General features: G+C 42.8%; 1 protein-coding gene across 1 annotated transcript in view; it reads right to left on the bottom strand.

Moving 5' to 3' along the window:
* LOC137422088 (serine incorporator 5) overlaps positions 1 to 23,572 on the bottom strand; it is an 80,652-nt gene extending 57,080 nt beyond the window's left edge. Inside the window, exons 1-2 of the mRNA XM_068108837.2 lie at positions 23,268 to 23,572; positions 19,221 to 19,388 (exon numbers count right to left, since the gene is read on the bottom strand). Coding sequence (XP_067964938.2) covers positions 19,221 to 19,388; positions 23,268 to 23,291 — 192 coding nt within the window. The 5' untranslated portion in view covers positions 23,292 to 23,572. The remainder of the gene's footprint in view (positions 1 to 19,220; positions 19,389 to 23,267) is intronic.
* Positions 23,573 to 24,273: the final 701 nt, after the last annotated feature.

Below are 24,273 nucleotides of genomic sequence, written 5' to 3'. Positions count from 1 at the left end.
GCAGCTACTGATATTATAGCACTCGTAGATGTATCTATATATCAGCAGCTACTGCTACTATAGCACTCATAGATGTATCTATCTATCAGCAGCTACTGCTACTATAGCACTCATAGATGTATCTATCTATCAGCAGCTACTGCTACTATAGCACTCATAGATGTATCTATATATCAGCAGCTACTGCTACTATAGCACTCATAGATGTATCTATACATCAGCAGCTACTGCTACTATAGCACTCATAGATGTATCTATATATCAGCAGCTACTGCTATTACAGCACTCATAGATGTATCTATCTATCTATCAGCAGCTACTGCTACTATAGCACTCATAGATGTATCTATATATCAGCAGCTACTGCTACTATAGCACTCATAGATGTATCTATCTATCAGCAGCTACTGCTACTATAGCACTCATAGATGTATCTATATATCAGCAGCTACTGCTATTATAGCACTCATAGATGTATCTATATATCAGCAGCTACTGCTACTATAGCACTCATAGATGTATCTATATATCAGCAGCTACTGCTATTACAGCACTCATAGATGTATCTATCTATCTATCTATCTATCAGCAGCTACTGCTACTATAGCACTCATAGATGTATCTATATATCAGCAGCTACTGCTATTACAGCACTCATAGATGTATCTATCTATCTATCAGCAGCTACTGCTACTATAGCACTCATAGATGTATCTATATATCAGCAGCTACTGCTACTATAGCACTCATAGATGTATCTATCTATCAGCAGCTACTGCTACTATAGCACTCATAGATGTATCTATATATCAGCAGCTACTGCTATTATAGCACTCATAGATGTATCTATATATCAGCAGCTACTGCTACTATAGCACTCATAGATGTATCTATATATCAGCAGCTACTGCTATTACAGCACTCATAGATGTATCTATCTATCTATCAGCAGCTACTGCTACTATAGCACTCATAGATGTATCTATATATCAGCAGCTACTGCTATTATAGCACTCAGATGTATCTATCTATCAGCAGCTACTGCTATTATAGCACTCAGATGTATCTATATATCAGCAGCTACTGCTATTATAGCACTCATAGATGTATCTATATATCAGCAGCTACTGCTATTATAGCACTCATAGATGTATCTATATATCAGCAGCTACTGCTATTATAGCACTCATAGATGTATCTATCTATCAGCATCTACTGCTATTATAGCACTCAGATGTATCTATATATCAGCAGCTACTGCTATTATAGCACTCAGATGTATCTATATATCAGCAGCTACTGCTATTATAGCACTCAGATGTATCTATATATCAGCAGCTACTGCTATTATAGCACTCATAGATGTATCTATATATCAGCAGCTACTGCTATTATAGCACTCATAGATGTATCTATCTATCAGCAGCTACTGCTATTATAGCACTCATAGATGTATCTATATATCAGCATCTACTGCTATTATAGCACTCAGATGTATCTATATATCAGCAGCTACTGCTATTATAGCACTCATAGATGTATCTATATATCAGCAGCTACTGCTATTATAGCACTCATAGATGTATCTATATATCAGCAGGTACTGCTACTATAGCACTCATAGATGTATCTATCTATCAGCAGCTACTGTGATTATAGCACTCAGATGTATCTATCTATCAGCAGCTACTGCTATTATAGCACTCAGATGTATCTATATATCAGCAGCTACTGCTATTATAGCACTCATAGATGTATCTATATATCAGCAGGTACTGCTACTATAGCACTCATAGATGTATCTATATATCAGCAGCTACTGCTATTATAGCACTCATAGATGTATCTATATATCAGCAGCTACTGCTATTATAGCACTCATAGATGTATCTATATATCAGCAGGTACTGCTATTATAGCACTCATAGATGTATCTATATATCAGCATCTACTGCTATTATAGCACTCAGATGTATCTATATATCAGCAGCTACTGCTATTATAGCACTCATAGATGTATCTATATATCAGCAGCTACTGCTATTATAGCACTCATAGATGTATCTATATATCAGCATCTACTGCTATTATAGCACTCAGATGTATCTATATATCAGCAGCTACTGCTATTATAGCACTCATTGATGTATCTATATATCAGCAGCTACTGCTATTATAGCACTCAGATGTATCTATATATCAGCAGCTACTGCTATTATAGCACTCATAGATGTATCTATATATCAGCATCTACTGCTATTATAGCACTCAGATGTATCTATATATCAGCAGCTACTGCTATTATAGCACTCATAGATGTATCTATATATCAGCAGCTACTGCTATTATAGCACTCATAGATGTATCTATCTATCAGCAGCTACTGCTATTATAGCACTCATAGATGTATCTATATATCAGCATCTACTGCTATTATAGCACTCAGATGTATCTATATATCAGCAGCTACTGCTATTATAGCACTCATTGATGTATCTATATATCAGCAGCTACTGCTATTATAGCACTCAGATGTATCTATATATCAGCAGCTACTGCTACTATAGCACTCATAGATGTATCTATATATCAGCAGCTACTGCTACTATAGCACTCATAGATGTATCTATACATCAGCAGCTACTGCTACTATAGCACTCATAGATGTATCTATATATCAGCAGCTACTGCTATTACAGCACTCATAGATGTATCTATCTATCTATCAGCAGCTACTGCTACTATAGCACTCATAGATGTATCTATATATCAGCAGCTACTGCTACTATAGCACTCATAGATGTATCTATCTATCAGCAGCTACTGCTACTATAGCACTCATAGATGTATCTATATATCAGCAGCTACTGCTATTATAGCACTCATAGATGTATCTATATATCAGCAGCTACTGCTACTATAGCACTCATAGATGTATCTATATATCAGCAGCTACTGCTATTACAGCACTCATAGATGTATCTATCTATCTATCTATCAGCAGCTACTGCTACTATAGCACTCATAGATGTATCTATATATCAGCAGCTACTGCTATTACAGCACTCATAGATGTATCTATCTATCTATCAGCAGCTACTGCTATTATAGCACTCATAGATGTATCTATCTATCAGCAGCTACTGCTACTATAGCACTCATAGATGTATCTATCTATCAGCAGCTACTGCTATTATAGCACTCATAGATGTATCTATATATCAGCAGCTACTGCTACTATAGCACTCATAGATGTATCTATCTATCAGCAGCTACTGCTACTATAGCACTCATAGATGTATCTATATATCAGCAGCTACTGCTATTATAGCACTCATAGATGTATCTATATATCAGCAGCTACTGCTACTATAGCACTCATAGATGTATCTATATATCAGCAGCTACTGCTATTACAGCACTCATAGATGTATCTATCTATCTATCAGCAGCTACTGCTACTATAGCACTCATAGATGTATCTATATATCAGCAGCTACTGCTATTATAGCACTCAGATGTATCTATCTATCAGCAGCTACTGCTATTATAGCACTCAGATGTATCTATATATCAGCAGCTACTGCTATTATAGCACTCATAGATGTATCTATATATCAGCAGCTACTGCTATTATAGCACTCATAGATGTATCTATATATCAGCAGCTACTGCTATTATAGCACTCATAGATGTATCTATCTATCAGCATCTACTGCTATTATAGCACTCAGATGTATCTATATATCAGCAGCTACTGCTATTATAGCACTCAGATGTATCTATATATCAGCAGCTACTGCTATTATAGCACTCAGATGTATCTATATATCAGCAGCTACTGCTATTATAGCACTCATAGATGTATCTATATATCAGCAGCTACTGCTATTATAGCACTCATAGAGGTATCTATCTATCAGCAGCTACTGCTATTATAGCACTCATAGATGTATCTATATATCAGCATCTACTGCTATTATAGCACTCAGATGTATCTATATATCAGCAGCTACTGCTATTATAGCACTCATTGATGTATCTATATATCAGCAGCTACTGCTATTATAGCACTCATTGATGTATCTATATATCAGCAGCTACTGCTATTATAGCACTCATAGATGTATCTATATATCAGCAGCTACTGCTATTATAGCACTCATAGATGTATCTATATATCAGCAGGTACTGCTACTATAGCACTCATAGATGTATCTATCTATCAGCAGCTACTGTGATTATAGCACTCAGATGTATCTATCTATCAGCAGCTACTGCTATTATAGCACTCAGATGTATCTATATATCAGCAGCTACTGCTATTATAGCACTCATAGATGTATCTATATATCAGCAGGTACTGCTACTATAGCACTCATAGATGTATCTATATATCAGCAGCTACTGCTATTATAGCACTCATAGATGTATCTATATATCAGCAGCTACTGCTATTATAGCACTCATAGATGTATCTATATATCAGCAGGTACTGCTATTATAGCACTCATAGATGTATCTATATATCAGCATCTACTGCTATTATAGCACTCAGATGTATCTATATATCAGCAGCTACTGCTATTATAGCACTCATAGATGTATCTATATATCAGCAGCTACTGCTATTATAGCACTCATAGATGTATCTATATATCAGCATCTACTGCTATTATAGCACTCAGATGTATCTATATATCAGCAGCTACTGCTATTATAGCACTCATTGATGTATCTATATATCAGCAGCTACTGCTATTATAGCACTCAGATGTATCTATATATCAGCAGCTACTGCTATTATAGCACTCATAGATGTATCTATATATCAGCATCTACTGCTATTATAGCACTCAGATGTATCTATATATCAGCAGCTACTGCTATTATAGCACTCATAGATGTATCTATATATCAGCAGCTACTGCTATTATAGCACTCATAGATGTATCTATCTATCAGCAGCTACTGCTATTATAGCACTCATAGATGTATCTATATATCAGCATCTACGTATCTATATATCAGCAGCTACTGCTATTATAGCACTCATAGATGTATCTATATATCAGCAGCTACTGCTATTATAGCACTCATAGATGTATCTATATATCAGCAGGTACTGCTACTATAGCACTCATAGATGTATCTATCTATCAGCAGCTACTGCGATTATAGCACTCAGATGTATCTATCTATCAGCAGCTACTGCTATTATAGCACTCAGATGTATCTATATATCAGCAGCTACTGCTATTATAGCACTCATAGATGTATCTATATATCAGCAGGTACTGCTACTATAGCACTCATAGATGTATCTATATATCAGCAGCTACTGCTATTATAGCACTCATAGATGTATCTATATATCAGCAGCTACTGCTATTATAGCACTCATAGATGTATCTATATATCAGCAGGTACTGCTATTATAGCACTCATAGATGTATCTATATATCAGCATCTACTGCTATTATAGCACTCAGATGTATCTATATATCAGCAGCTACTGCTATTATAGCACTCATAGATGTATCTATATATCAGCAGCTCCTGCTATTATAGCACTCATAGATGTATCTATATATCAGCATCTACTGCTATTATAGCACTCAGATGTATCTATATATCAGCAGCTACTGCTATTATAGCACTCATTGATGTATCTATATATCAGCAGCTACTGCTATTATAGCACTCAGATGTATCTATATATCAGCAGCTACTGCTATTATAGCACTCATAGATGTATCTATATATCAGCATCTACTGCTATTATAGCACTCAGATGTATCTATATATCAGCAGCTACTGCTATTATAGCACTCATAGATGTATCTATATATCAGCAGCTACTGCTATTATAGCACTCATAGATGTATCTATCTATCAGCAGCTACTGCTATTATAGCACTCATAGATGTATCTATATATCAGCATCTACTGCTATTATAGCACTCAGATGTATCTATATATCAGCAGCTACTGCTATTATAGCACTCATTGATGTATCTATATATCAGCAGCTACTGCTATTATAGCACTCAGATGTATCTATATATCAGCAGCTACTGCTATTATAGCACTCATAGATGTATCTATATATCAGCAGGTACTGCTACTATAGCACTCATAGATGTATCTATCTATCAGCAGCTACTGCGATTATAGCACTCAGATGTATCTATCTATCAGCAGCTACTGCGATTATAGCACTCAGATGTATCTATCTATCAGCAGCTACTGCTATTATAGCACTCAGATGTATCTATATATCAGCAGCTACTGCTATTGTAGCACTCATAGATGTATCTATATATCAGCAGCTACTGCTATTGTAGCACTCATAGATGTATCTATCTATCAGCAGCTACTGCGATTATAGCACTCAGATGTATCTATCTATCAGCAGCTACTGCGATTATAGCACTCAGATGTATCTATCTATCAGCAGCTACTGCTACTATAGCACTCAGATGTATCTATATATCAGCAGCTACTGCTATCAGGAGAGAAATCAGGAGAAACCTGGATAGGATTTGGGTTTCAGCTGCTACTCCTCAACCATCAAACCCAAGTGAACAAGTGCAGCCAAGTGAACCTTCCAGAAAAAAACTAATTCTAATAATTCACTTCTCCATACACAGATCAATAAAGAAAGATAAATTAAGAGCAAACAAGAGATAAAAGATAGGAAAATGAACAAAGAAAACAAGAAGACATGCAGAGCATGATACTCGTAAAATCCACCCCCTCTCCCTCCAAAAAAGGTTGCCACTGATCCAGCAAATTATCCGTTTCATCAAGATTAAAATTTACAATCTTGAGCAAAGCTTTGGTCAATAGGATGAAAAGTAATGATTTTTCAGATGAAAATTGATGATTTTAGGAGTTTGACCTTGAGTTGACCTTTGACCGTTTGACCTCAAAAATAGTTGGTTTCCTAATTTAGTGACAATATACAGATGCTGTTCAATTTTCAAGTCAATCGGATGAAAAATGGCGATTTTAGAAATTTGACCTTCAGGTGACCTTTGACCTCAAAATCAATAGGCTTCTCAAATGTGACGACCTCTACAACTTGGTGAAGTTTCATGACGATCGGTTTAGAATTGTGATCTATAGGCAAGTGACAAACAGACGAACAGACAGAAAAACATGCAACCGACCAATATACTTGAAAAATCTTCGATTTTCGCAAGTAATAAAAAGTCAGCATTAGAATGAATGGAGAGAAATGTGAAAAAGTAGATACAACACGGTAGATAAACTCCACCACCCCCACCCTGCTGTCGACCCCTTGGTCCCTGGTTTTTCTAAGGTCGTGAATAAACATTGGTACATCACGGATTGCGACGGTTGTGGTCAAGTTTCATCGAAATTGTGTGTGTAGTTTCGGAAAAGAAAGCAAATACCTATTTTGGGGGGAGACCCCCCCACTCCATAGTCCCCCTTCGGTCCCGATTTTTTAAAAATTATGTGTACAAAATCGTGATTTCATTATGCGTGATTTAATTATCACGGGTGTTGAAGGATGTGGTCATGTTTCATTTAAATCATGTGTGTAGATTCAGAGAAGATGGCAAATAAATGTTTCAGGTGGGGGGGGGGGGGGGGGCGGTCAAACCTGGACCCACTTTGACCCCTGGTAGACCCATTTAGACCCCAATTTTTTTATGCCGTCAACAAACTTGAGTTGCAACACACCAAATATCATTTTAGCCAAGTTTGATCACAATCGCATCAGCAGTTTCGGAGAAGAAGTTGCAAGTGTTAACTTGTAATGGAATGATGTTGCAAACGACTGACGGACGACTGACAGACGGCTGCCGTGCCATCCCATAAGCTTCTCGGAACTACATTCCAGGTGAGCTAGCAAGAATGACAGCCCTGTGATCACAAACTGCGACAAAATCCAGTAACGGGCGATTGGGAAACACATTTGCAGTACCTTCAGAAAGTATTCACACCCTTTGACCGTCTTCACATTTTGTTGTTAAAGCCTTAATTTAAAATGGATTAAATTGAGATTTTTTTGTCAATGATCTACATATAAAAACCTCATAATATCAAAGTGGAATTGTTTTTTAGAAATTTCTACAAAATAATTAAAAAAGAAATTTAGAAATATCTAATTTACATAAATATTCAACCCCTTGAGTCAATACTTTGTCGAAGCGCCTTTGGCAGCGATTACAGCTTCGAGTCTTCTTGGGTTTCTCTGTATCAGCTTTGCACATCTGGATTTGGCGAGTTTCTCCCATTCTTCCTTGAAGATTTGCTCAAGCTTTGTCAAGTTGGATGGGGAGTGTCGGCGAACAGCAATCTTCAAGCCTTTCCACACATTCTCAATGGGATTCAAGTTTGGGCTTTGGCTGAACCACTCAAGGACTTTCATGTTATTGTTCTGAAGCCATTCCAGTGTTGCTTTGGCTGTATGCTCTGGGTTATTGTCCTGTTGGAACGTAAATCTTTGCTGCAGTCTTGGGCCTTTTGCACTCTGAAGCAGGTTATCCTCCAGGATGTGTCTGTATTTGTCTCAATCCTTACAAGTCTTGCAGTCCCTGCCGCTGAAAAGCATCCCCACAGCATGATGCTGCCACCACCATTCTTCACGGTAGGGATGGTGTTAGATGGGTGATGAGGTGTGCTCAGTTTCTGCCAGATGTAGAGCTTTACAATCAGGCCAAAGAGTTCAATTTGTCTCATCAGACCACATAATTATTTGCATCATACTCTCAGAGTCTCTCACATACCTTTTTTCAAACCCCAGGTGTGCTGTCGTGTGCCTTTTTCTCAGCAGTGGCTTCCGTCTGGCCACTCTCCCACAAGCCTAGACTTGTCAAGTGCTGCAGAGACTGTTGTCCTTCTGGCAGGATCTCCCATCTCAGCCAAGGAACTCTGTAGTTCTGTCAGGGTGGTCATTGGATTCTTGGTCACCTCCCTGACCAAAGTCCTTCTTGCTCGGTTGTTCAGTTTGGTCGGACGGCCAGCTCTAGGAAGAGTCTGGGTAGTTCCATATTCTTTCCATTTCCTAATGATGGAGCTCACTGTGCTCTTGGGAACACTTAACACTCCAGAAATAGTTTTATATCCTTACCCAGATCTGTATCATGTATGTATCATGTGTGTATGTATGTATCATGTGTGTATGTACCATGTATGTATGTGTCATGTGTGTATGTATGTATAATATGTGTATGTATGTATCGTGTGTGTGTGTATGTATCATGTGTGTGTGTGTATTTATCATGTGTGTGTGTGTGTGTGTGTGTATGTATCACGTGTGTATATATTATGTGTATATATGTATCATGTTTGTGTGTATGTATCATGTGTGTGTGTATGTATCATGTGTGTATCATGTGTGTGTGTGTGTGTGTATGTATCATGTGTGGGTATGTATCATGTGTGGGTATGTATCATGTGTGTGTATGTATCATGTGGATATGTATGTGGATATGTATCATGTGTGTATATATGTATCATATTTGTGTGTATCATGTATGTATGTATGACGCATGTATGTATCATGTATGTATATCATGTGTGTAAGGTCCTCTTAAACGATTCCAATCAAAATTCTTTCACATATGGTCGACAATGCACACCCAATTTTATTGTTTTGAGAATATCTAATCACTGGCCCTTTCCCAAACGATTAACAATTAACGCTCTCTGCCCCCACCTTTAAGTACATAATATATAGATGGCCTCTAGTTACAATTTCATCGTTGTTGTTTTGATGTTGTGAGTGAAGAGACACGTGATGGGATCTCTACATACAATACATGGAAACTGGAACAGGAAAAGACCACGTGACCCATTGTGCTGGGGTCGAAGGAACATGTCCACATTTATGTGGAATTGTGGGTACAATGAGTGATTGATTTATACCGAATTCACTTAATCTATTCATTTTCTTAAAGTACATGAAACACCAAACATGCATGTGTCATGTTTACATTTGTACAAAACCCAAGTTGTGCAAAATGTTGGAAATGCAAAATTCATTGTGGAGGAAAAGCGTGAAACGCTAGACTATGGAACACGGCGCCATAGGTAAACAACCTTGTGCTGCACACAAAAGGAAAAGAAGAAGAAGAAGAATAGAAGGTGTGATAAATAATGGAGGTGAGTACAGAATCAATCTCACACTTAAGGTAACATAGTCTGCCTGCCAAGGGCCAAACAGAGGCCTAAAAACAGGGTTTTTGGGGTTGTTGTTTTTTTTTTTGTATACAAGATCGAGGCTCGTGAAAGAGCTAACATTAATCACACAAAAAGTCAAACCGACACATAAAACACAAAATAAAGGGGAGCGGCAGACAAGACGGGGAGAGAGAGGGGGAAGGACACAAACACAACATTTGAGAGCAGGGACATGGAGAGAACTGTGGGAGGGAGAGGGCTTGGGGGGAGGTGGGAGAGGTATAAAACACATGGACACTGCAAGGACTTCGAGGAAAGAAGTTGGAATTTCAAAAAAGTGGATCTGGGGTGAATTAGCGGGGGTAGAAAAGATCAAGGTTTTGGATGAATGAATGAATGAATGAACAAGTACACATACATTCAAAGTACACCGCCCCCTTGCCAAATAATTAAATATCCTATGGCGCCCGGCAATACCGCAGTGCACCTCATAGAGGCTGCATTGGGAGGGAGAGGTGTACACTAATTGATTGATTAATTGTATAATTAAAATCAATAAAAGATTATCACAAAATATTTTCTTAATCAATTGGCTAATCGCATAACTAAACCACTAGTGCTTCATCCGAAGATGTATCTTTTAGAAATTTAATCAAATAAGTCATTAATAAAAAATTAAATAATTAATTGATTAATCAATAAGTAATTCATCGATTAATAAATAAATAATGAATCGATTAAATGATTAATCAATTAATCAAAAATATCCTTGATAGCCACATCACTTGGTCACTCATGTCCAAATATTAGCTTCCCAGCTCAAAAGGTGCCTGAGATATTGGCCAAATGAGAAAGAAGATAAATAAATGATTAATAATGAAAATAAATAAATAATAATCATTAACAAATTAAATTATCAATCAATTCGGTCACAGAACACATAAACCACCACCATTTCATCAGAATCTGTAACTGGGGGAAAAAAAATTTTTTTAGTAATTAATCGAATAATTAAATAATTAATCGATACATTGATTAATTGATTAATCAATAAATCAAAAATATCCTTGATAGCCACATCACCTGGTCACTCATGTCCAAATATTAGCTTCTGAGCTCAAAAGGTGCCTGAGATATTGGCCAAATGAGAAAGAAGATAAATAAATGATTAATAATGAAAATAAATAAATAATAATCATAAAAAAATTAAACTATTAATCAATTCGGTCAGAGAACACATAAACCACCACCATTTCATCAGAATCTGTAACTTAAAAAAAAATTTTTTTTTTAGTAATTAATCGAATAATTAAATAATTAATCGATACATTGATTAATTGATTAATCAATAAATCAAAAATATCCTTGATAGCCACATCACCTGGTCACTCATGTCCAAATATTAGCTTCTGAGCTCAAAAGGTGCCTGAGATATTGGCCAAATGAGAAAGAAGATAAATAAATGATTAATAATGAAAAGAAATAAATAATAATCATAAAAAAATTAAATTATTAATCAATTCGGTCAGAGAACACATAAACCACCACCATTTCATCAGAATCTGTAACTTAAAAAAAAAAATTTTTTTGTCATTAATCAAATCATTAAATAATTAATCGATTAATTGATTAATTGATTAATTAATAAATCAAAAATAGCCTTTGCAGCCAAATCACCTGGTCATTGGCATGTCCAAATATCAGCTTCCTAACTCAAAAGGTGCCTGAGTTAATGGTCAGAAGAGAAATGAAATTTAATTAATTAAATAAGTACTTAATTAATCGCTAATAATTAAATAACTCATCAATTAATTGATTAATCAAAAAACAAAAAATAACGTTTTTGACAAAGGACTTGCTCACTACTGTGCCGAAATTTCAGCTTCCTAGCTCAAAGGATGGCTGAGATATCACCCGGACAAACAAACAAACAAACAAGAAAGAAAGAAAGCAAGAAAACAAACAACCAGAGTGAAAACTGAGTACTCCCTTTCAGCGTGCGTCACTGCCGAGCCCCCTTCGGTGCCCAGCAATGACGATTTGCAATGCCTGGAGATGACATAGGAAAGGAGCGGTGTACAATGATCGTTTTAAGGCCATTTTTCCCCGCTAAAGCGGGGGTTAGCCTTGCGGGCCCCATGACAATCATGGTTCCCTGTTTGAGGCAATGTTTTTATGGCCGGATGCCCTTCCTGACGCCAACCCTTGGTCACGCTCTTACGATGCGCAGGGATACGGTGTACCTATTCTAAACCGGGGTACACACCGGGATCATTCATCCCAGCAAGCTGGTACTCAATTTTCCGACCTCGGAAGGATGACGGGCTGAGTCAACCCCCCTGGCGTTAATTCAGCGATCGACCGGGATTCGAACCCAGGATCCGAGCATCCCAAGCCGGCACCCTAACCGCTAAGCCAACACCAGGCTAGAAGATAAGAGATGGTGGTGAACAGCTGTTTTAAAGACCTGGAGGGAGGAGTGGGATTGAAGGGAGTGGGGGAGGATAGCATTTTTGTGAAGTGCTGTAGAGACTGTTGTCCTTCCGGCAGGTTCTCCCATCTCAGCCAAGGAACTCTGTAGTTCTGTCAGAGTGGTCTTTGGGTTCTTGGTCGCCTCCTTGACCAAGGTCCTTCTTGCCCAGTTTGGTCAGACGGCCAGCTCTAGGAAGAGTCTGGGTAGTTCCATATTCTTTCCATTTCCTAAAGATGGAGCTCACTGTGCTCTTGGGACCTTTCAACACTCTCGAAATTGTTTTATCCCCTTCCCCAGATCTAGGCCTCCTCACAATTCTCTCTCGGATTTCTACGGATTATGTGATGCGTATTATCCATTTCCTTGGACTTCCTGGTAGAGTTTCTGCTCTGACATGCACTATCAACTGTGGGACCTTATACAGAAAGGTGTGTTTCTTTCCAAATAATGTCCAGTCGATTAAATTGCCCGAGGATGGAATCCAATGAAGTTGTAGAGACAACTCAAGGATGATCAAAGGTAATTGGATGCACTTGAGCTCAATTTGGAGTGACATAGCAAAGAGATTGAATACTTATTGACTCGATAAATTTCAGCTTTTCATCAATTATTTTATAAAATAATTCAAAAAAAATATTCCACTTTGACATTATGGGGCATTATGTGTAGATCAGTGACATAAAATCTCAATTTAATCTATTTTTCATTCAGGCTGTAACAACAAAATGTGAAAAAGTCGAGGGGTGTGAGTACTTTCTGAAGGTACGGTAATGCACTATTGAACTAGAACGACACTATTCAACGTCACGACGTGAACGATATGCCTCGGCCCTCATTATTACATCATTATAATACTTAATAATAATAATAATAATAATTCATTTATTTTGTATAGCGCTTTTCCAGAAGCCCAAAGGCGCTTTGACAGAGTGGAAAACATAATGCATAACAATACATGAAAACAACAATTGCAAAAAGACAAGAATCAAGAAAACAAACAGCAGCGATATACGGCATATATATAAGACAAGAATCAAAAAGACAAGACAAGAATCAATAGGGAAATATTTAAAGCAAAAGGAGGGAGAAGGAGAAGAGATAGTCAGGGGTTAAATGCTGTGGGTTGAATGTTGAATGCAGCGTTGAACAGGTGGGTCTTTAGTGATGTTTTGAATGTGGTGAGTGAGGAGGAGTCTCTGATGGTGTGAGGTAGTGAGTTCCAGAGGGTGGGAGCAGCGATGGAGAAGGCCCTGTCCCCCCAGGATCTGAATTTGGTCCGGATGGAGGGGGTCAGGAGGTTGGTACCAGCAGAGCGGAGGTTGCGGGTGGGAGTGTGTCTGGAGAGGAGGTCAGCCAGGTAGGATGGGGCCAGGTTATGGAGGGCTTTGTATGTCAAGAGGAGGATTTTGTACTGGATTCTCTGGGGGATGGGGAGCCAGTGAAGCTTGTAAAGGACGGGGGTGATGTGGTCACGGGTCCGGGAATGAGTGAGTAGACGGGCAGCGGAGTTCTGAATGTATTGGAGTTTATTGGTGATTTTTGAGGGTGAACCATAGAGGAGGCTATTGCAGTAGTCCAGACGGGAGGTGATGAAGGCGTGGATGAGGGTTTCTGCAGCCGTGGAGGAGAGGGATGAGCGGAGACGGGCAATGTTTTTCAGGTGAAAGAAGGCTGACTTTGTGATCTGTTTAGTGTATTTGTCGAAGGAAAGGGTTTGGTCAAAGATGACGCCAAGATTCCGGATGTGAGGGGAGGTGGATACTGGGATACCGTCGATGTTGAGGGCAAAGTTATGGGTGGATTTTGTGAGCGTTTTTGGGCCAATGATGATTATTTCAGATTTATCACAGTTAAGCTTGAGGAAGTTGATTTGAAGCCAGGATTTTATTTCAGTGATGCAGTTTGTCAGGATAGAGTGGGTGTCGGTGGAGACGGACTTGGTGGAGATGAAAAGCTGGATGTCATCAGCGAAGCAGTGGAATTGGAGACCATGACGGCGGATTAAGTGACCGAGCGGGGACAGGTAAAGGATGAAGAGGAGGGGGCCAAGAACTGAACCTTGGGGGACACCTTGGGGGAGGGGAGCAGTGGGGGATTTGCAGTTATTGATGGAGATGAACTGGCATCTGTCAGAGAGGTATGATTTAATCCAAGAGAGGGCAGTGCCGGTGACGTTAAAGGTGGATTCAAGTCGGGTGAGGAGGATAGTGTGATCGATGGTGTCAAAGGCAGCGCTGAGGTCGAGGAGGACGAGAATGTTGAGGTTGCCAGCGTCAGAGGAGAGGAGAAGGTCGTTGGTGATTTTGAGGAGAGCAGTTTCAGTACTGTGGTTGGAGCGGAATCCGGATTGGAATGTTTCATACAAGTTATTGGCAGAGAGATGATGTTTGAGTTGAGTGGCTACAGCGCGTTCCAAAACTTTTGACAGAAAGGGTAGGTTGGAGATGGGTCTGAAGTTGTTTAGGGTGTCAGGGTTTAGACCAGGTTTTTTTAGAATGGGGGTAACAGCAGCAATTTTGAGGGAAGGTGGGACGATGCCTGTAGACAGGGAGGAGTTTATTGTTGCAATGATAAGTGGAGAGAGAGCAGGGAGGGAGGCTTTGACAAAGCTGGAGGGGATGGGGTCAAGAGTGCAGGTGGCAGTTTTCATTCCTATGAGGAGTTCAGAGAGGTCAGTAGGAGAGATTGGGGAGAACCGAGACAGGGGATGGCAGGACAAGGGGGGGCAGGTGGTTGGAGGGGGAGCGGGTGCGGCGGTGGTCAAGCTGTTGTAGATGTTGTCAATTTTGCGTTGGAAGAAAGAGAGGAAGGAGATGCAGTTGTCTACTGTGAATGACTGGGTGGTGGTGTTCAGGGGGCGGAGGAGTTTGTTTATTGTCGAGAAGAGTGCTTTTGGGTTTCCGGAGCCAGAGTGGATAATTTGAGAGTAGTAGGCAGAGCGGGCGCGGGAGAGGGCATCTTTGTAGTGTTGTATGTGGTCCTTGTAGGCTTGGGAGTGAACTGTGAGACCCGTTTTATTGCGGAGTCTTTCAAGTTGGCGAGCACGAGTTTTCATCAGGTGGAGTTCAGGGGTAAACCAGGGAGCAGAATGGGTGAAAGAAACTGTTTTGGTTTTTACAGGCGCAAGCTGGTCAAGGCAGGAGGAGAGAGTGTGGTTGTAGTAGTCAGTGAGGTCGGAAGGGGTGTGGAGGTCAATGAAGGGAGAAGTGGACATTTTTTCAGAGAGGGTGGATGAGAATGAGGTAGGTGAAAGAGCGTTTAGCTTACGGAAGTTGATTGTGCGATAATGCCTTGGTGTTGGGGCGGGGATGTTGATGGTCAGAGTGATGGCTAAGTGGTCAGAGAGGGTGAGGTCGGAGCCATAGAGATGGTGCAAATTTAATCCAGTGGAGCAGACAAGGTCCAAAATGTGACCACGGATATGGGTAGGAAAGTCGACATGTTGAGTGAGGTTAAAGCAGGTGAGTAAATCAGTGAAGTCAGTGGTTATTGTGGAGTCAGTGGAGTCCATGTGGATATTGAAATCACCAAGGAGGAGGATTGAGGGGGAGAGGGAACATAGCTGGGTCAGAAAGTAGGAGAAGTCAGACAGGAATGATGGGTGTGGTTTGGGAGGGCGGTAGACGACAGCCATGACTGACTGCGTGTGACCAGAGAGTTTTAAAGCCAGGTGTTCAAATGATGGAGCAGATGAGATGGAGATGAGGTTGGTCTTGATGTCTTGACGGTGGATAACGGCAATTCCACCACCTCGGCCCTCCGAGCGTGGTTTATTGACGTAGGAATATCCATTGGGTGTGGTGAGGTTGAGTGTGTAGTAGTCCAGAGGTTTTTGCCAGGTTTCGGTGAGACAGAGAAAGTCCAGTTTGTTATCCAGGATGTATTCGTTCAGGATGAGGCATTTATTGTTGAGGGACCGGGTGTTGAACAGGGTGAGCTTGATGTTGTTTTGAACAGCAGGGATGAATTCAGGTGATTTAGCCAGGGTTCGTAGGCAAGAGGTGCGATCGTGTGGGTTGCTGTGACCAGGTGCGCTGGGACGAAGAGTGAGAGTGCGCTGAGCCGACCAGAGGACGGGGATGGAGTGACCTGATTGCAAATAAACAAACTTGCGACCGGAGCCACGGTGAATGTACCTGGGTCGTCGGAGGAGTCCATTTGATTTGATGGCAGAGATGCATGATGGGGTGGAGCGGGTATTGAGCAGAAGAAGCCTTGCGGCGGAGTACTTCAGAGCCATGCCAGGCAGGAGCGAAGGGACGAGTACGAGGCCAAGGTCGAGGAGGCAAAGCGGCAAACGCAGCGGCAAACGCAGCGGCAAACGCAGCGGCAAACGCAGCGGCAAACGCAGCGGCAAACGACTGCAGCCGCTAATCAAGACCACAGCGGCAAACAAGGCCACAAGGCCACCGGCAAACAAGGCCACGGCCACAATCAACGGGAGCGGGCCTTTCGAATTCCGTATTCCGTACCATCAAAAGCAGATTCCGTTATCCAGCCGGAGAACACGCGGCACGTGCGGGTGTGAAAAGGCAGGACAGGTGTGAGATGTCAGGTCAGAAAGGTAGAAGCAGACCCTGTACATCCATCCAGTCGGAGAAGCGGCGAATATGCAACGCCAGCGTCCTCTCGCAACCGAACCCCGTAGTTTGTTCTTGTTCGTAGTTTGCTTTAAATCAATTCAGATGTTCTCAAGTGCTCACATTTTTAACTGACATGACCACTGACCTTTGACCTTGACCCCAAAATTCAATCAGTTAATGTTTACATCATTATACATACCTGTACCACATTTTAATTTAAATCCCTTCAGCTGTTCACAAATTATCACATTTTTACCTGACATGACCTCTGACCTTTGACCCCACGGTTATATCAGAATGAGCCGATTCGTCACACGGTCTCGGATTGTTTAACCCCAAAGTGAGGATGTTCAGAAATTGCGCAACACTTTTTTTAGGGAGCCACATACCGTGCGTGCTGACGGGATTGATGAACCTTTAGTAACTTTTTATTCGACATTGATTCGATTTTTCGGTGTACCTCATCGTGAGTAACACTCGACCCAAACAAAGCCAATGGAAATCTGACGCAACAAACACGGGCAGTGTATAAGTGTAAAGTAAGAAGAGGCCTTATGCAGGCCTGATGTCTTTGGCCCACCAGAAAACCAAGATGGCAACCATATTATTTCATCTGGGTGTCATGGTCTTGGTGGGTGGAGCGAAGCGACAAATGTGGGCGGGGTCCGGCAGCTGTCGACCAATGGGTTCACATTTTAAGACCAATGGCTCTTGTGGACCTACAAATAAGTCCTTGGGCTGGACAATTCCAAATCCCTTCCCTTGACTTTTTCACTCTCGCCAGGGAGTAATGCATTCGATTGTGTGTGTGTGTGTGTGTGTGTGTGTGTGTGTGTGTGTGTGTGTGTGTGTGTGTGTGTGTGTGTGTGTGTGTGTGTGTGTGTGTGTGTGTGTGTGTGTGTGTGTGGAAGATATCTGGAAAGTTCTGAACGGATTTGGATGAAAGTTGGTGGGATGATTGCCCTTGGGATATTAAGGAAGAATTTATTAGTTTTTGGTGAAGCTGAGGATATTATTCCGGATCCATGAATTTTTTGAAGGATTTTTTACCATTGGAGGACAGGGCTCATTTTTTTTTAACATTATCTTCTATATATTCTATATTTAACATTGTGATGTGAAAATAGTTTTCATATTTGTTGTAAATGTAGTTTAAACTCGTGGTTATGCGTTAAGCGGTGTATTTTTTTTTAGCAGCGTTGTCTTCAATGTTCATTTTTTTTTTTTTCTAATAAAGACATATTCTGTCATTTTAAAACCACCAAAGTGTGTATTTGGTTTCCCCATTTCATAAAATGTATCGTTTGATACGTATAATGCTTTAAAACTGTTAATTTTTTTTTTAACCTCAGAAGAGATATCAACATTTACCTCAGCGAATGTCAATCGCGGTGTCAGTATTTGATGAACTTATAAAGACTTCGGTGACTTATAAGTGTGACAAGCATGTGCACGGGATCCTTCCCAGAAGAATGAGTGGTCGCATTAGCTTGTACGACTTAAAATGAGCGAGTTTTGTTTTGACGTTTGGGCCAGTTTTACATGTTGTATCCGTAATGGATGAAACGAACGTTTTTTCTGGCTTACAATTTTATTTGAAGTCACACATGCCTCAAAATACACTCACTTATATAGAATTGAACGCTGAATCCGAAAATGTAAGTGAAATTGGCTTGTTATTTTTACATTCTCTTCTATATATTCTAAATATATATATCTGTGCTGTGTCTGCCTTGTGTTGCCTTGTCTTGTGTTGTCACTGAACTACTCCCTCAAACTCATGTGAAATCGTACTATTCCAACTTGACCCACGGCGGGAGTATGCGCTCTACTTGCACTTTCCTCGCCTCACTCCGAGACAGAAACTTGAATCTCTTTTACCCATAAGCCGCCATGTGCAACCCGAAGCAATGTTGAACGGTGCTGAGGCAATTAGCAGAGAGATAAACTGGTTGAGGAATTTCAGGTTAAAAGGGGAGAGGGGGAGGGGTAGAAGAACAACTTACATTCTTCTTGAGAGCTTCAGAAACTGAGGGACTGAGCATGACGCAGCAAACGGCCGTGCCCAGAATGTGGAAGAGGGTATACATGATGCGCGTACCTGTGGACGTCCGTATGGCGGGAAGGAATCCACAACAGAGGGAACATGGTGCAGGTCCGCAGCAGCAAAGCAACTGAATGGGGAAAACACACAGATTGTATAACATTCCCTTGGTATGTTGCAGAAGACCCAACTCCACAGAGGTGATCAAAGCACGTGGTTAACAAAGCGGGTCATGTAGATGTCACAGAGGTGATCAAACCACGTGGTCAACAGAGCGGGTCATGTAGATGTCACAGAGGTGATCAAACCACGTGGTCAACAGAGCGGGTCATGTAGATGTCACAGAGGTGATCAAACCACGTGGTTAACAGAGCGGGTCATGTAGATGTCACAGAGGTGATCAAACCACGTGGTTAACAGAGCGGGTCATGTAGATGTCACAGAGGTGATCAAACCACGTGGTTAACAGAGCGGGTCATGTAGATGTCACAGAGGTGATCAAACCACGTGGTTAACAGAGCGGGTCATGTAGATGTCACAGAGGTGATCAAACCACGTGGTTAACAGAGCGGGTCATGTAGATGTCACAGAGGTGATCAAACCACGTGGTTAACAGAGCGGGTCATGTAGATGTCAGAGGTGATCAAACCACGTGGTCAACAGAGCGGGTCATGTAGACGTCACAGAGGTGATCAAACCACGTGGTTAACAGAGCGGGTCATGTAGATGTCACAGAGGTGATCAAACCACGTGGTTAACAGAGCGGGTCATGTAGATGTCACAGAGGTGATCAAACCACGTAGTTAACAGAGCGGGTCATGTAGATGTCACAGAGGTGATCAAACCACGTGGTTAACAGAGCGGGTCATGTAGATGTCACAGAGGTGATCAAACCACGTGGTTAACAGAGCGGGTCATGTAGACGTCACAGAGGTGATCAAACCACGTGGTTAACAGAGCGGGTCATGTAGATGTCACAGAGGTGATCAAACCACGTGGTTAACAGAGCGGGTCATGTAGATGTCACAGAGGTGATCAAACCACGTGGTTAACAGAGCGGGTCATGTAGACGTCACAGAGGTGATCAAACCACGTGGTTAACAGAGCGGGTCATGTAGATGTCACAGAGGTGATCAAACCACGTGGTTAACAGAGCGGGTCATGTAGATGTCACAGAGGTGATCAAACCACGTAGTTAACAGAGCGGGTCATGTAGATGTCACAGAGGTGATCAAACCACGTAGTTAACAGAGCGGGTCATGTAGACGTCACAGAGGTGATCAAACCACGTGGTTAACAGAGCGGGTCATGTAGATGTCACAGAGGTGATCAAACCACGTAGTTAACAGAGCGGGTCATGTCGATGTGGCTGGTGAGTATGAAGGGCCCATGACACGGCCATTTTCAAGAGTTCAGGTGTTTCAAGATGTCTTTTCCCCCATTGTTTCCATTATGCCATCAAAGACATTTGTTTAACATCTTTGAACTTCCTTTGGCATTTATATGGAAATTCAAGTAATTTGTGCCAGATTTATTAGGAACAAAAACCAAATCCATCCAAAATGCGGCGAATGCAGCTCACAAGGTCGGATCATCTCAACAGGACAACAAATTAATTTGAACATCTTAAGAAAGAAAAAATAAATTTTCGTTAAAAAAAAAGAAGCGAAAAACAAAGATCAAACAGCAAGAAACATTTTAAACACAAGTTGTTTATCCAGTTTTCTCGTTCCGTAAAGACATGCCCAACTTGCGGCGACATTCATGATGATATTGCCGCAAACATCCCCGACCTGCTTCTCAAAGCTCTGGCAGAGACACCTCGGTCGCATTCGTCGCCGCACATGGAAATCCTTTTCAAATTTCAAGTCAATCGGATAAAAATTGAGGATTTTAGAAACTTGACAAATTTTACTTTGGGGTCGATTCTCCATGCAAAAGTCGAAATTTATATTACACCAAAGACCTTTTCGTGGAAAGTCCCTTTGGTGCGCTACCCGGCATTCAAATCACATGACACAAAGATGTGTAGGAATGAGTCAGATCGACAATGCAGGCCAAGAGGAGGGCGGAGTGTGTGACCGGAAATTCGGAAAAGAGGGGTGGGGGGTGATCGGAGAAGAGGGAGGGGTCACTGAAGGAGGGCGGAGTGTGTGACCGGAAAAGAGGGGTGGGGGGTGATCGGAGAAGAGGGAGGGGTCACTGAAGGAGGGCGGAGTGTGTGACCGGAAAAGAGGGGTGGGGGGTGATCGGAGAAGAGGGAGGGGTCACTGATGGAGGGCGGAGTGTCTGACCGGAAAAGAGGGTTGGGGGGTGATCGGAGAAGAGGGAGGCGTCACTGATGGAGGGCGGAGTGTGTGACCGGAAAAGAGGGATGGGGTGACTGACTGGAGAAGGGGGATGGGCTGACTGGAGAAGGGGGATGGGGTGACTGACTGGAGAAGGGGGATGGGGTGACTGACTGGAGAAGGGGGATGGGGTGACTGACTGGAGAAGGGGGATGGGGTGACTGACCGGAGAAGGGGGATGGGGTGACTGACCGGAGAAGGGTGGGGTGACCGGAGAAGGGTGGGGTGACCGGAGAAGGGTGGGGTGACCGGAGAAGGGTGGGGTGACCGGAGAAGGGTGGGGTGACCGGAGAAGGGTGGGGTGACCAGAGAAGGGTGGGGTGACTGGAGAAGGGGGATGGGGTGACTGACTGGAGAAGGGGGATGGGGTGACTGACTGGAGAAGGGGGATGGGGTGACTGACTGGAGAAGGGGGATGGGGTGACTGACTGGAGAAGGGGGATGGGGTGACTGACTGGAGAAGGGGGATGGGGTGACTGACTGGAGAAGGGGGATGGGGTGACTGACTGGAGAAGGGGGATGGGGTGACTGACTGGAGAAGGGGGATGGGCTGACTGGAGAAGGGGGATGGGCTGACTGGAGAAGGGGGATGGGGTGACTGGAGAAGGGGGGTGGGGTGACTGACTGGAGAAGGGAGATAGGGTGACTGGAGAAGGGGGATGGGCTGACTGGAGAAGGGGGATGGGCTGACTGGAGAAGGGGGATGGGGTGACTGGAGAAGGGGGGTGGGGTGACTGACTGGAGAAGGGAGATAGGGTGACTGGAGAAGGGTGGGGTGACTGGAGAAGGGTGGGGGTGTGACAGGAGAAGGGGGTGACTGGAGAAGGTAGGGGGGGTAACCGGAGACAGGGAAAGGGGTGAACGGAGAAGGGGGGGGGGGTGACCACAGAAGATGAAGGGGTGACCAGGGAAGAGGGAGGGGAAATGGGGCCACATGTGTGTCACGTGTGTGACTGGAGAGGGCAGGGGGAGGTGACTGGAGATGGCGGAGGAGAAGGGTGACTGGAGATGGCGGGGGGGGGGGGGGGAGTGACTGGAGAGGGCGGGGGGGGGGGAGTGACTGGAGAGGGCGGGGGGGGGGGGGAGTGACTGGAGAGGGCGGGGGGGGGAGTGACTGGAGAGGGCGGGGGGGGGGAGTGACTGGAGAGGGTGGGGGGGGAGTGACTGGAGAGGGCGGGGGGGGGATTGACTGGAGAGGGCGGGGGGGAGTGACTGGAGAGGGCGGGGGGGGGGAGTGACTAGAGAGGGCGGGGGGGGGGGGAGTGACTGGAGAGGGCGGGGGGGGAGTGACTGGAGAGGGCGGGGGGGAGGAGTGACTGGAGAGGGCGGGGGGGGGAGTGACTGGAGAGGGCGGGGGGGGGGGAGTGACTGGAGAGGGCGGGGGGGGGGAGTGACTGGAGAGGGCGGGGGGGGGGAGTGACTGGAGAGGGCGGGGGGGGAGTGACTGGAGAGGGCGGGGGGGGGGGAGTGACTGGAGAGGGCGGGGGGGGGGGAGTGACTGGAGAGGGCGGGGGGGGGAGTGACTGGAGAGGGCGGGGGGGAGGAGTGACTGGAGAGGGCGGGGGTGGGGGGTGACCAGGAGCGTTGAACTGCGGAAGGGGTCGGGAGCAGACCAAAAATGGCGACAGTAATCGAGCAACGATATAGCCATAGGTACATACCTGCGATAAGAAACACCCACACATCGTGTGAATTCTTCAGCTGCTTTATCTTCGTCCCAGCTCCGGACCAAGCTGTGGAAATGTCCGCCTGACTATGGCCCAAGTTGTAAAAGAGACCTATAGGCCCTGAACATGTCCCCTTGGACTAATCTGACAGACACGACAGCTGAGATTCACGAGATCGACGAGGTGAATGGCTCGGTTTGTTTTCGTACAAGGAAAGAACCCCCGATCGCCGATGGTGGGCGGGGTTAACGTTCCGCTTGGAGGGCGTGACTCTGGGAGGGGCAAAAAAACACGTGGTTAACTTCACTGAGATTTGTTACTCGCATCACAACGTGTTTACGTCATCATTAAACGCTAAAGTCGTCACTCATGCTCAACGGAATCCCAAGATTTTTGCTTACCAGGACACGAGCAGCTCAATCGGGGGATTCCTGCTGGTGGCATACTTTGATTCATTACACGGTATGTATGTATCATGTATGTATGTATGTATGTATCAACTATCATGTATGTTTGTATCATGTGTGTATGTATGTATCATGTATGTATTTATCATGTGTGTGTCTGTATCATGTGTGTATGTATGTATCATATGTGCATGTATGTATCATGTGTGTATGTATGTATCATGTGTGTATGTATGTAGCATGTGTGTATGTATCATGTATGTGTGTATGTATGTATCATGTATGTATCATGTGTGTATGTATCATGTGTGTATGTAGCATGTGTGTATGTATGTAGCATGTGTGTATGTATGTATGTATCATGTATGTATGTATCATGTGTGTATGTATCATGTATGTGTGTATGTATCATGTATGTATATCATGTGTGTATGTATGTATCATGTATATATGTATCATGTGTGTATGTATGTATCACGTGTGTATGTATGTACGTGTGTGTATGTATAATGTGTGTATGTATCATGTATGTATGTATCATGTGTGTGTGTATATCATGTGTGTATCATGTGTGTATGTATGTATCATGTGTG

The sequence above is a fragment of the Myxine glutinosa genome, chromosome 2 (genome assembly GCF_964187855.1).
Source record: "Myxine glutinosa chromosome 2, kmMyxGlut1.1, whole genome shotgun sequence".
Classification (NCBI taxonomy): domain Eukaryota; kingdom Metazoa; phylum Chordata; class Myxini; order Myxiniformes; family Myxinidae; genus Myxine; species Myxine glutinosa.
The sequence above is the reverse complement of the archived record's forward strand: the minus strand, read 5'-3'. Positions and strand labels throughout refer to the sequence as shown.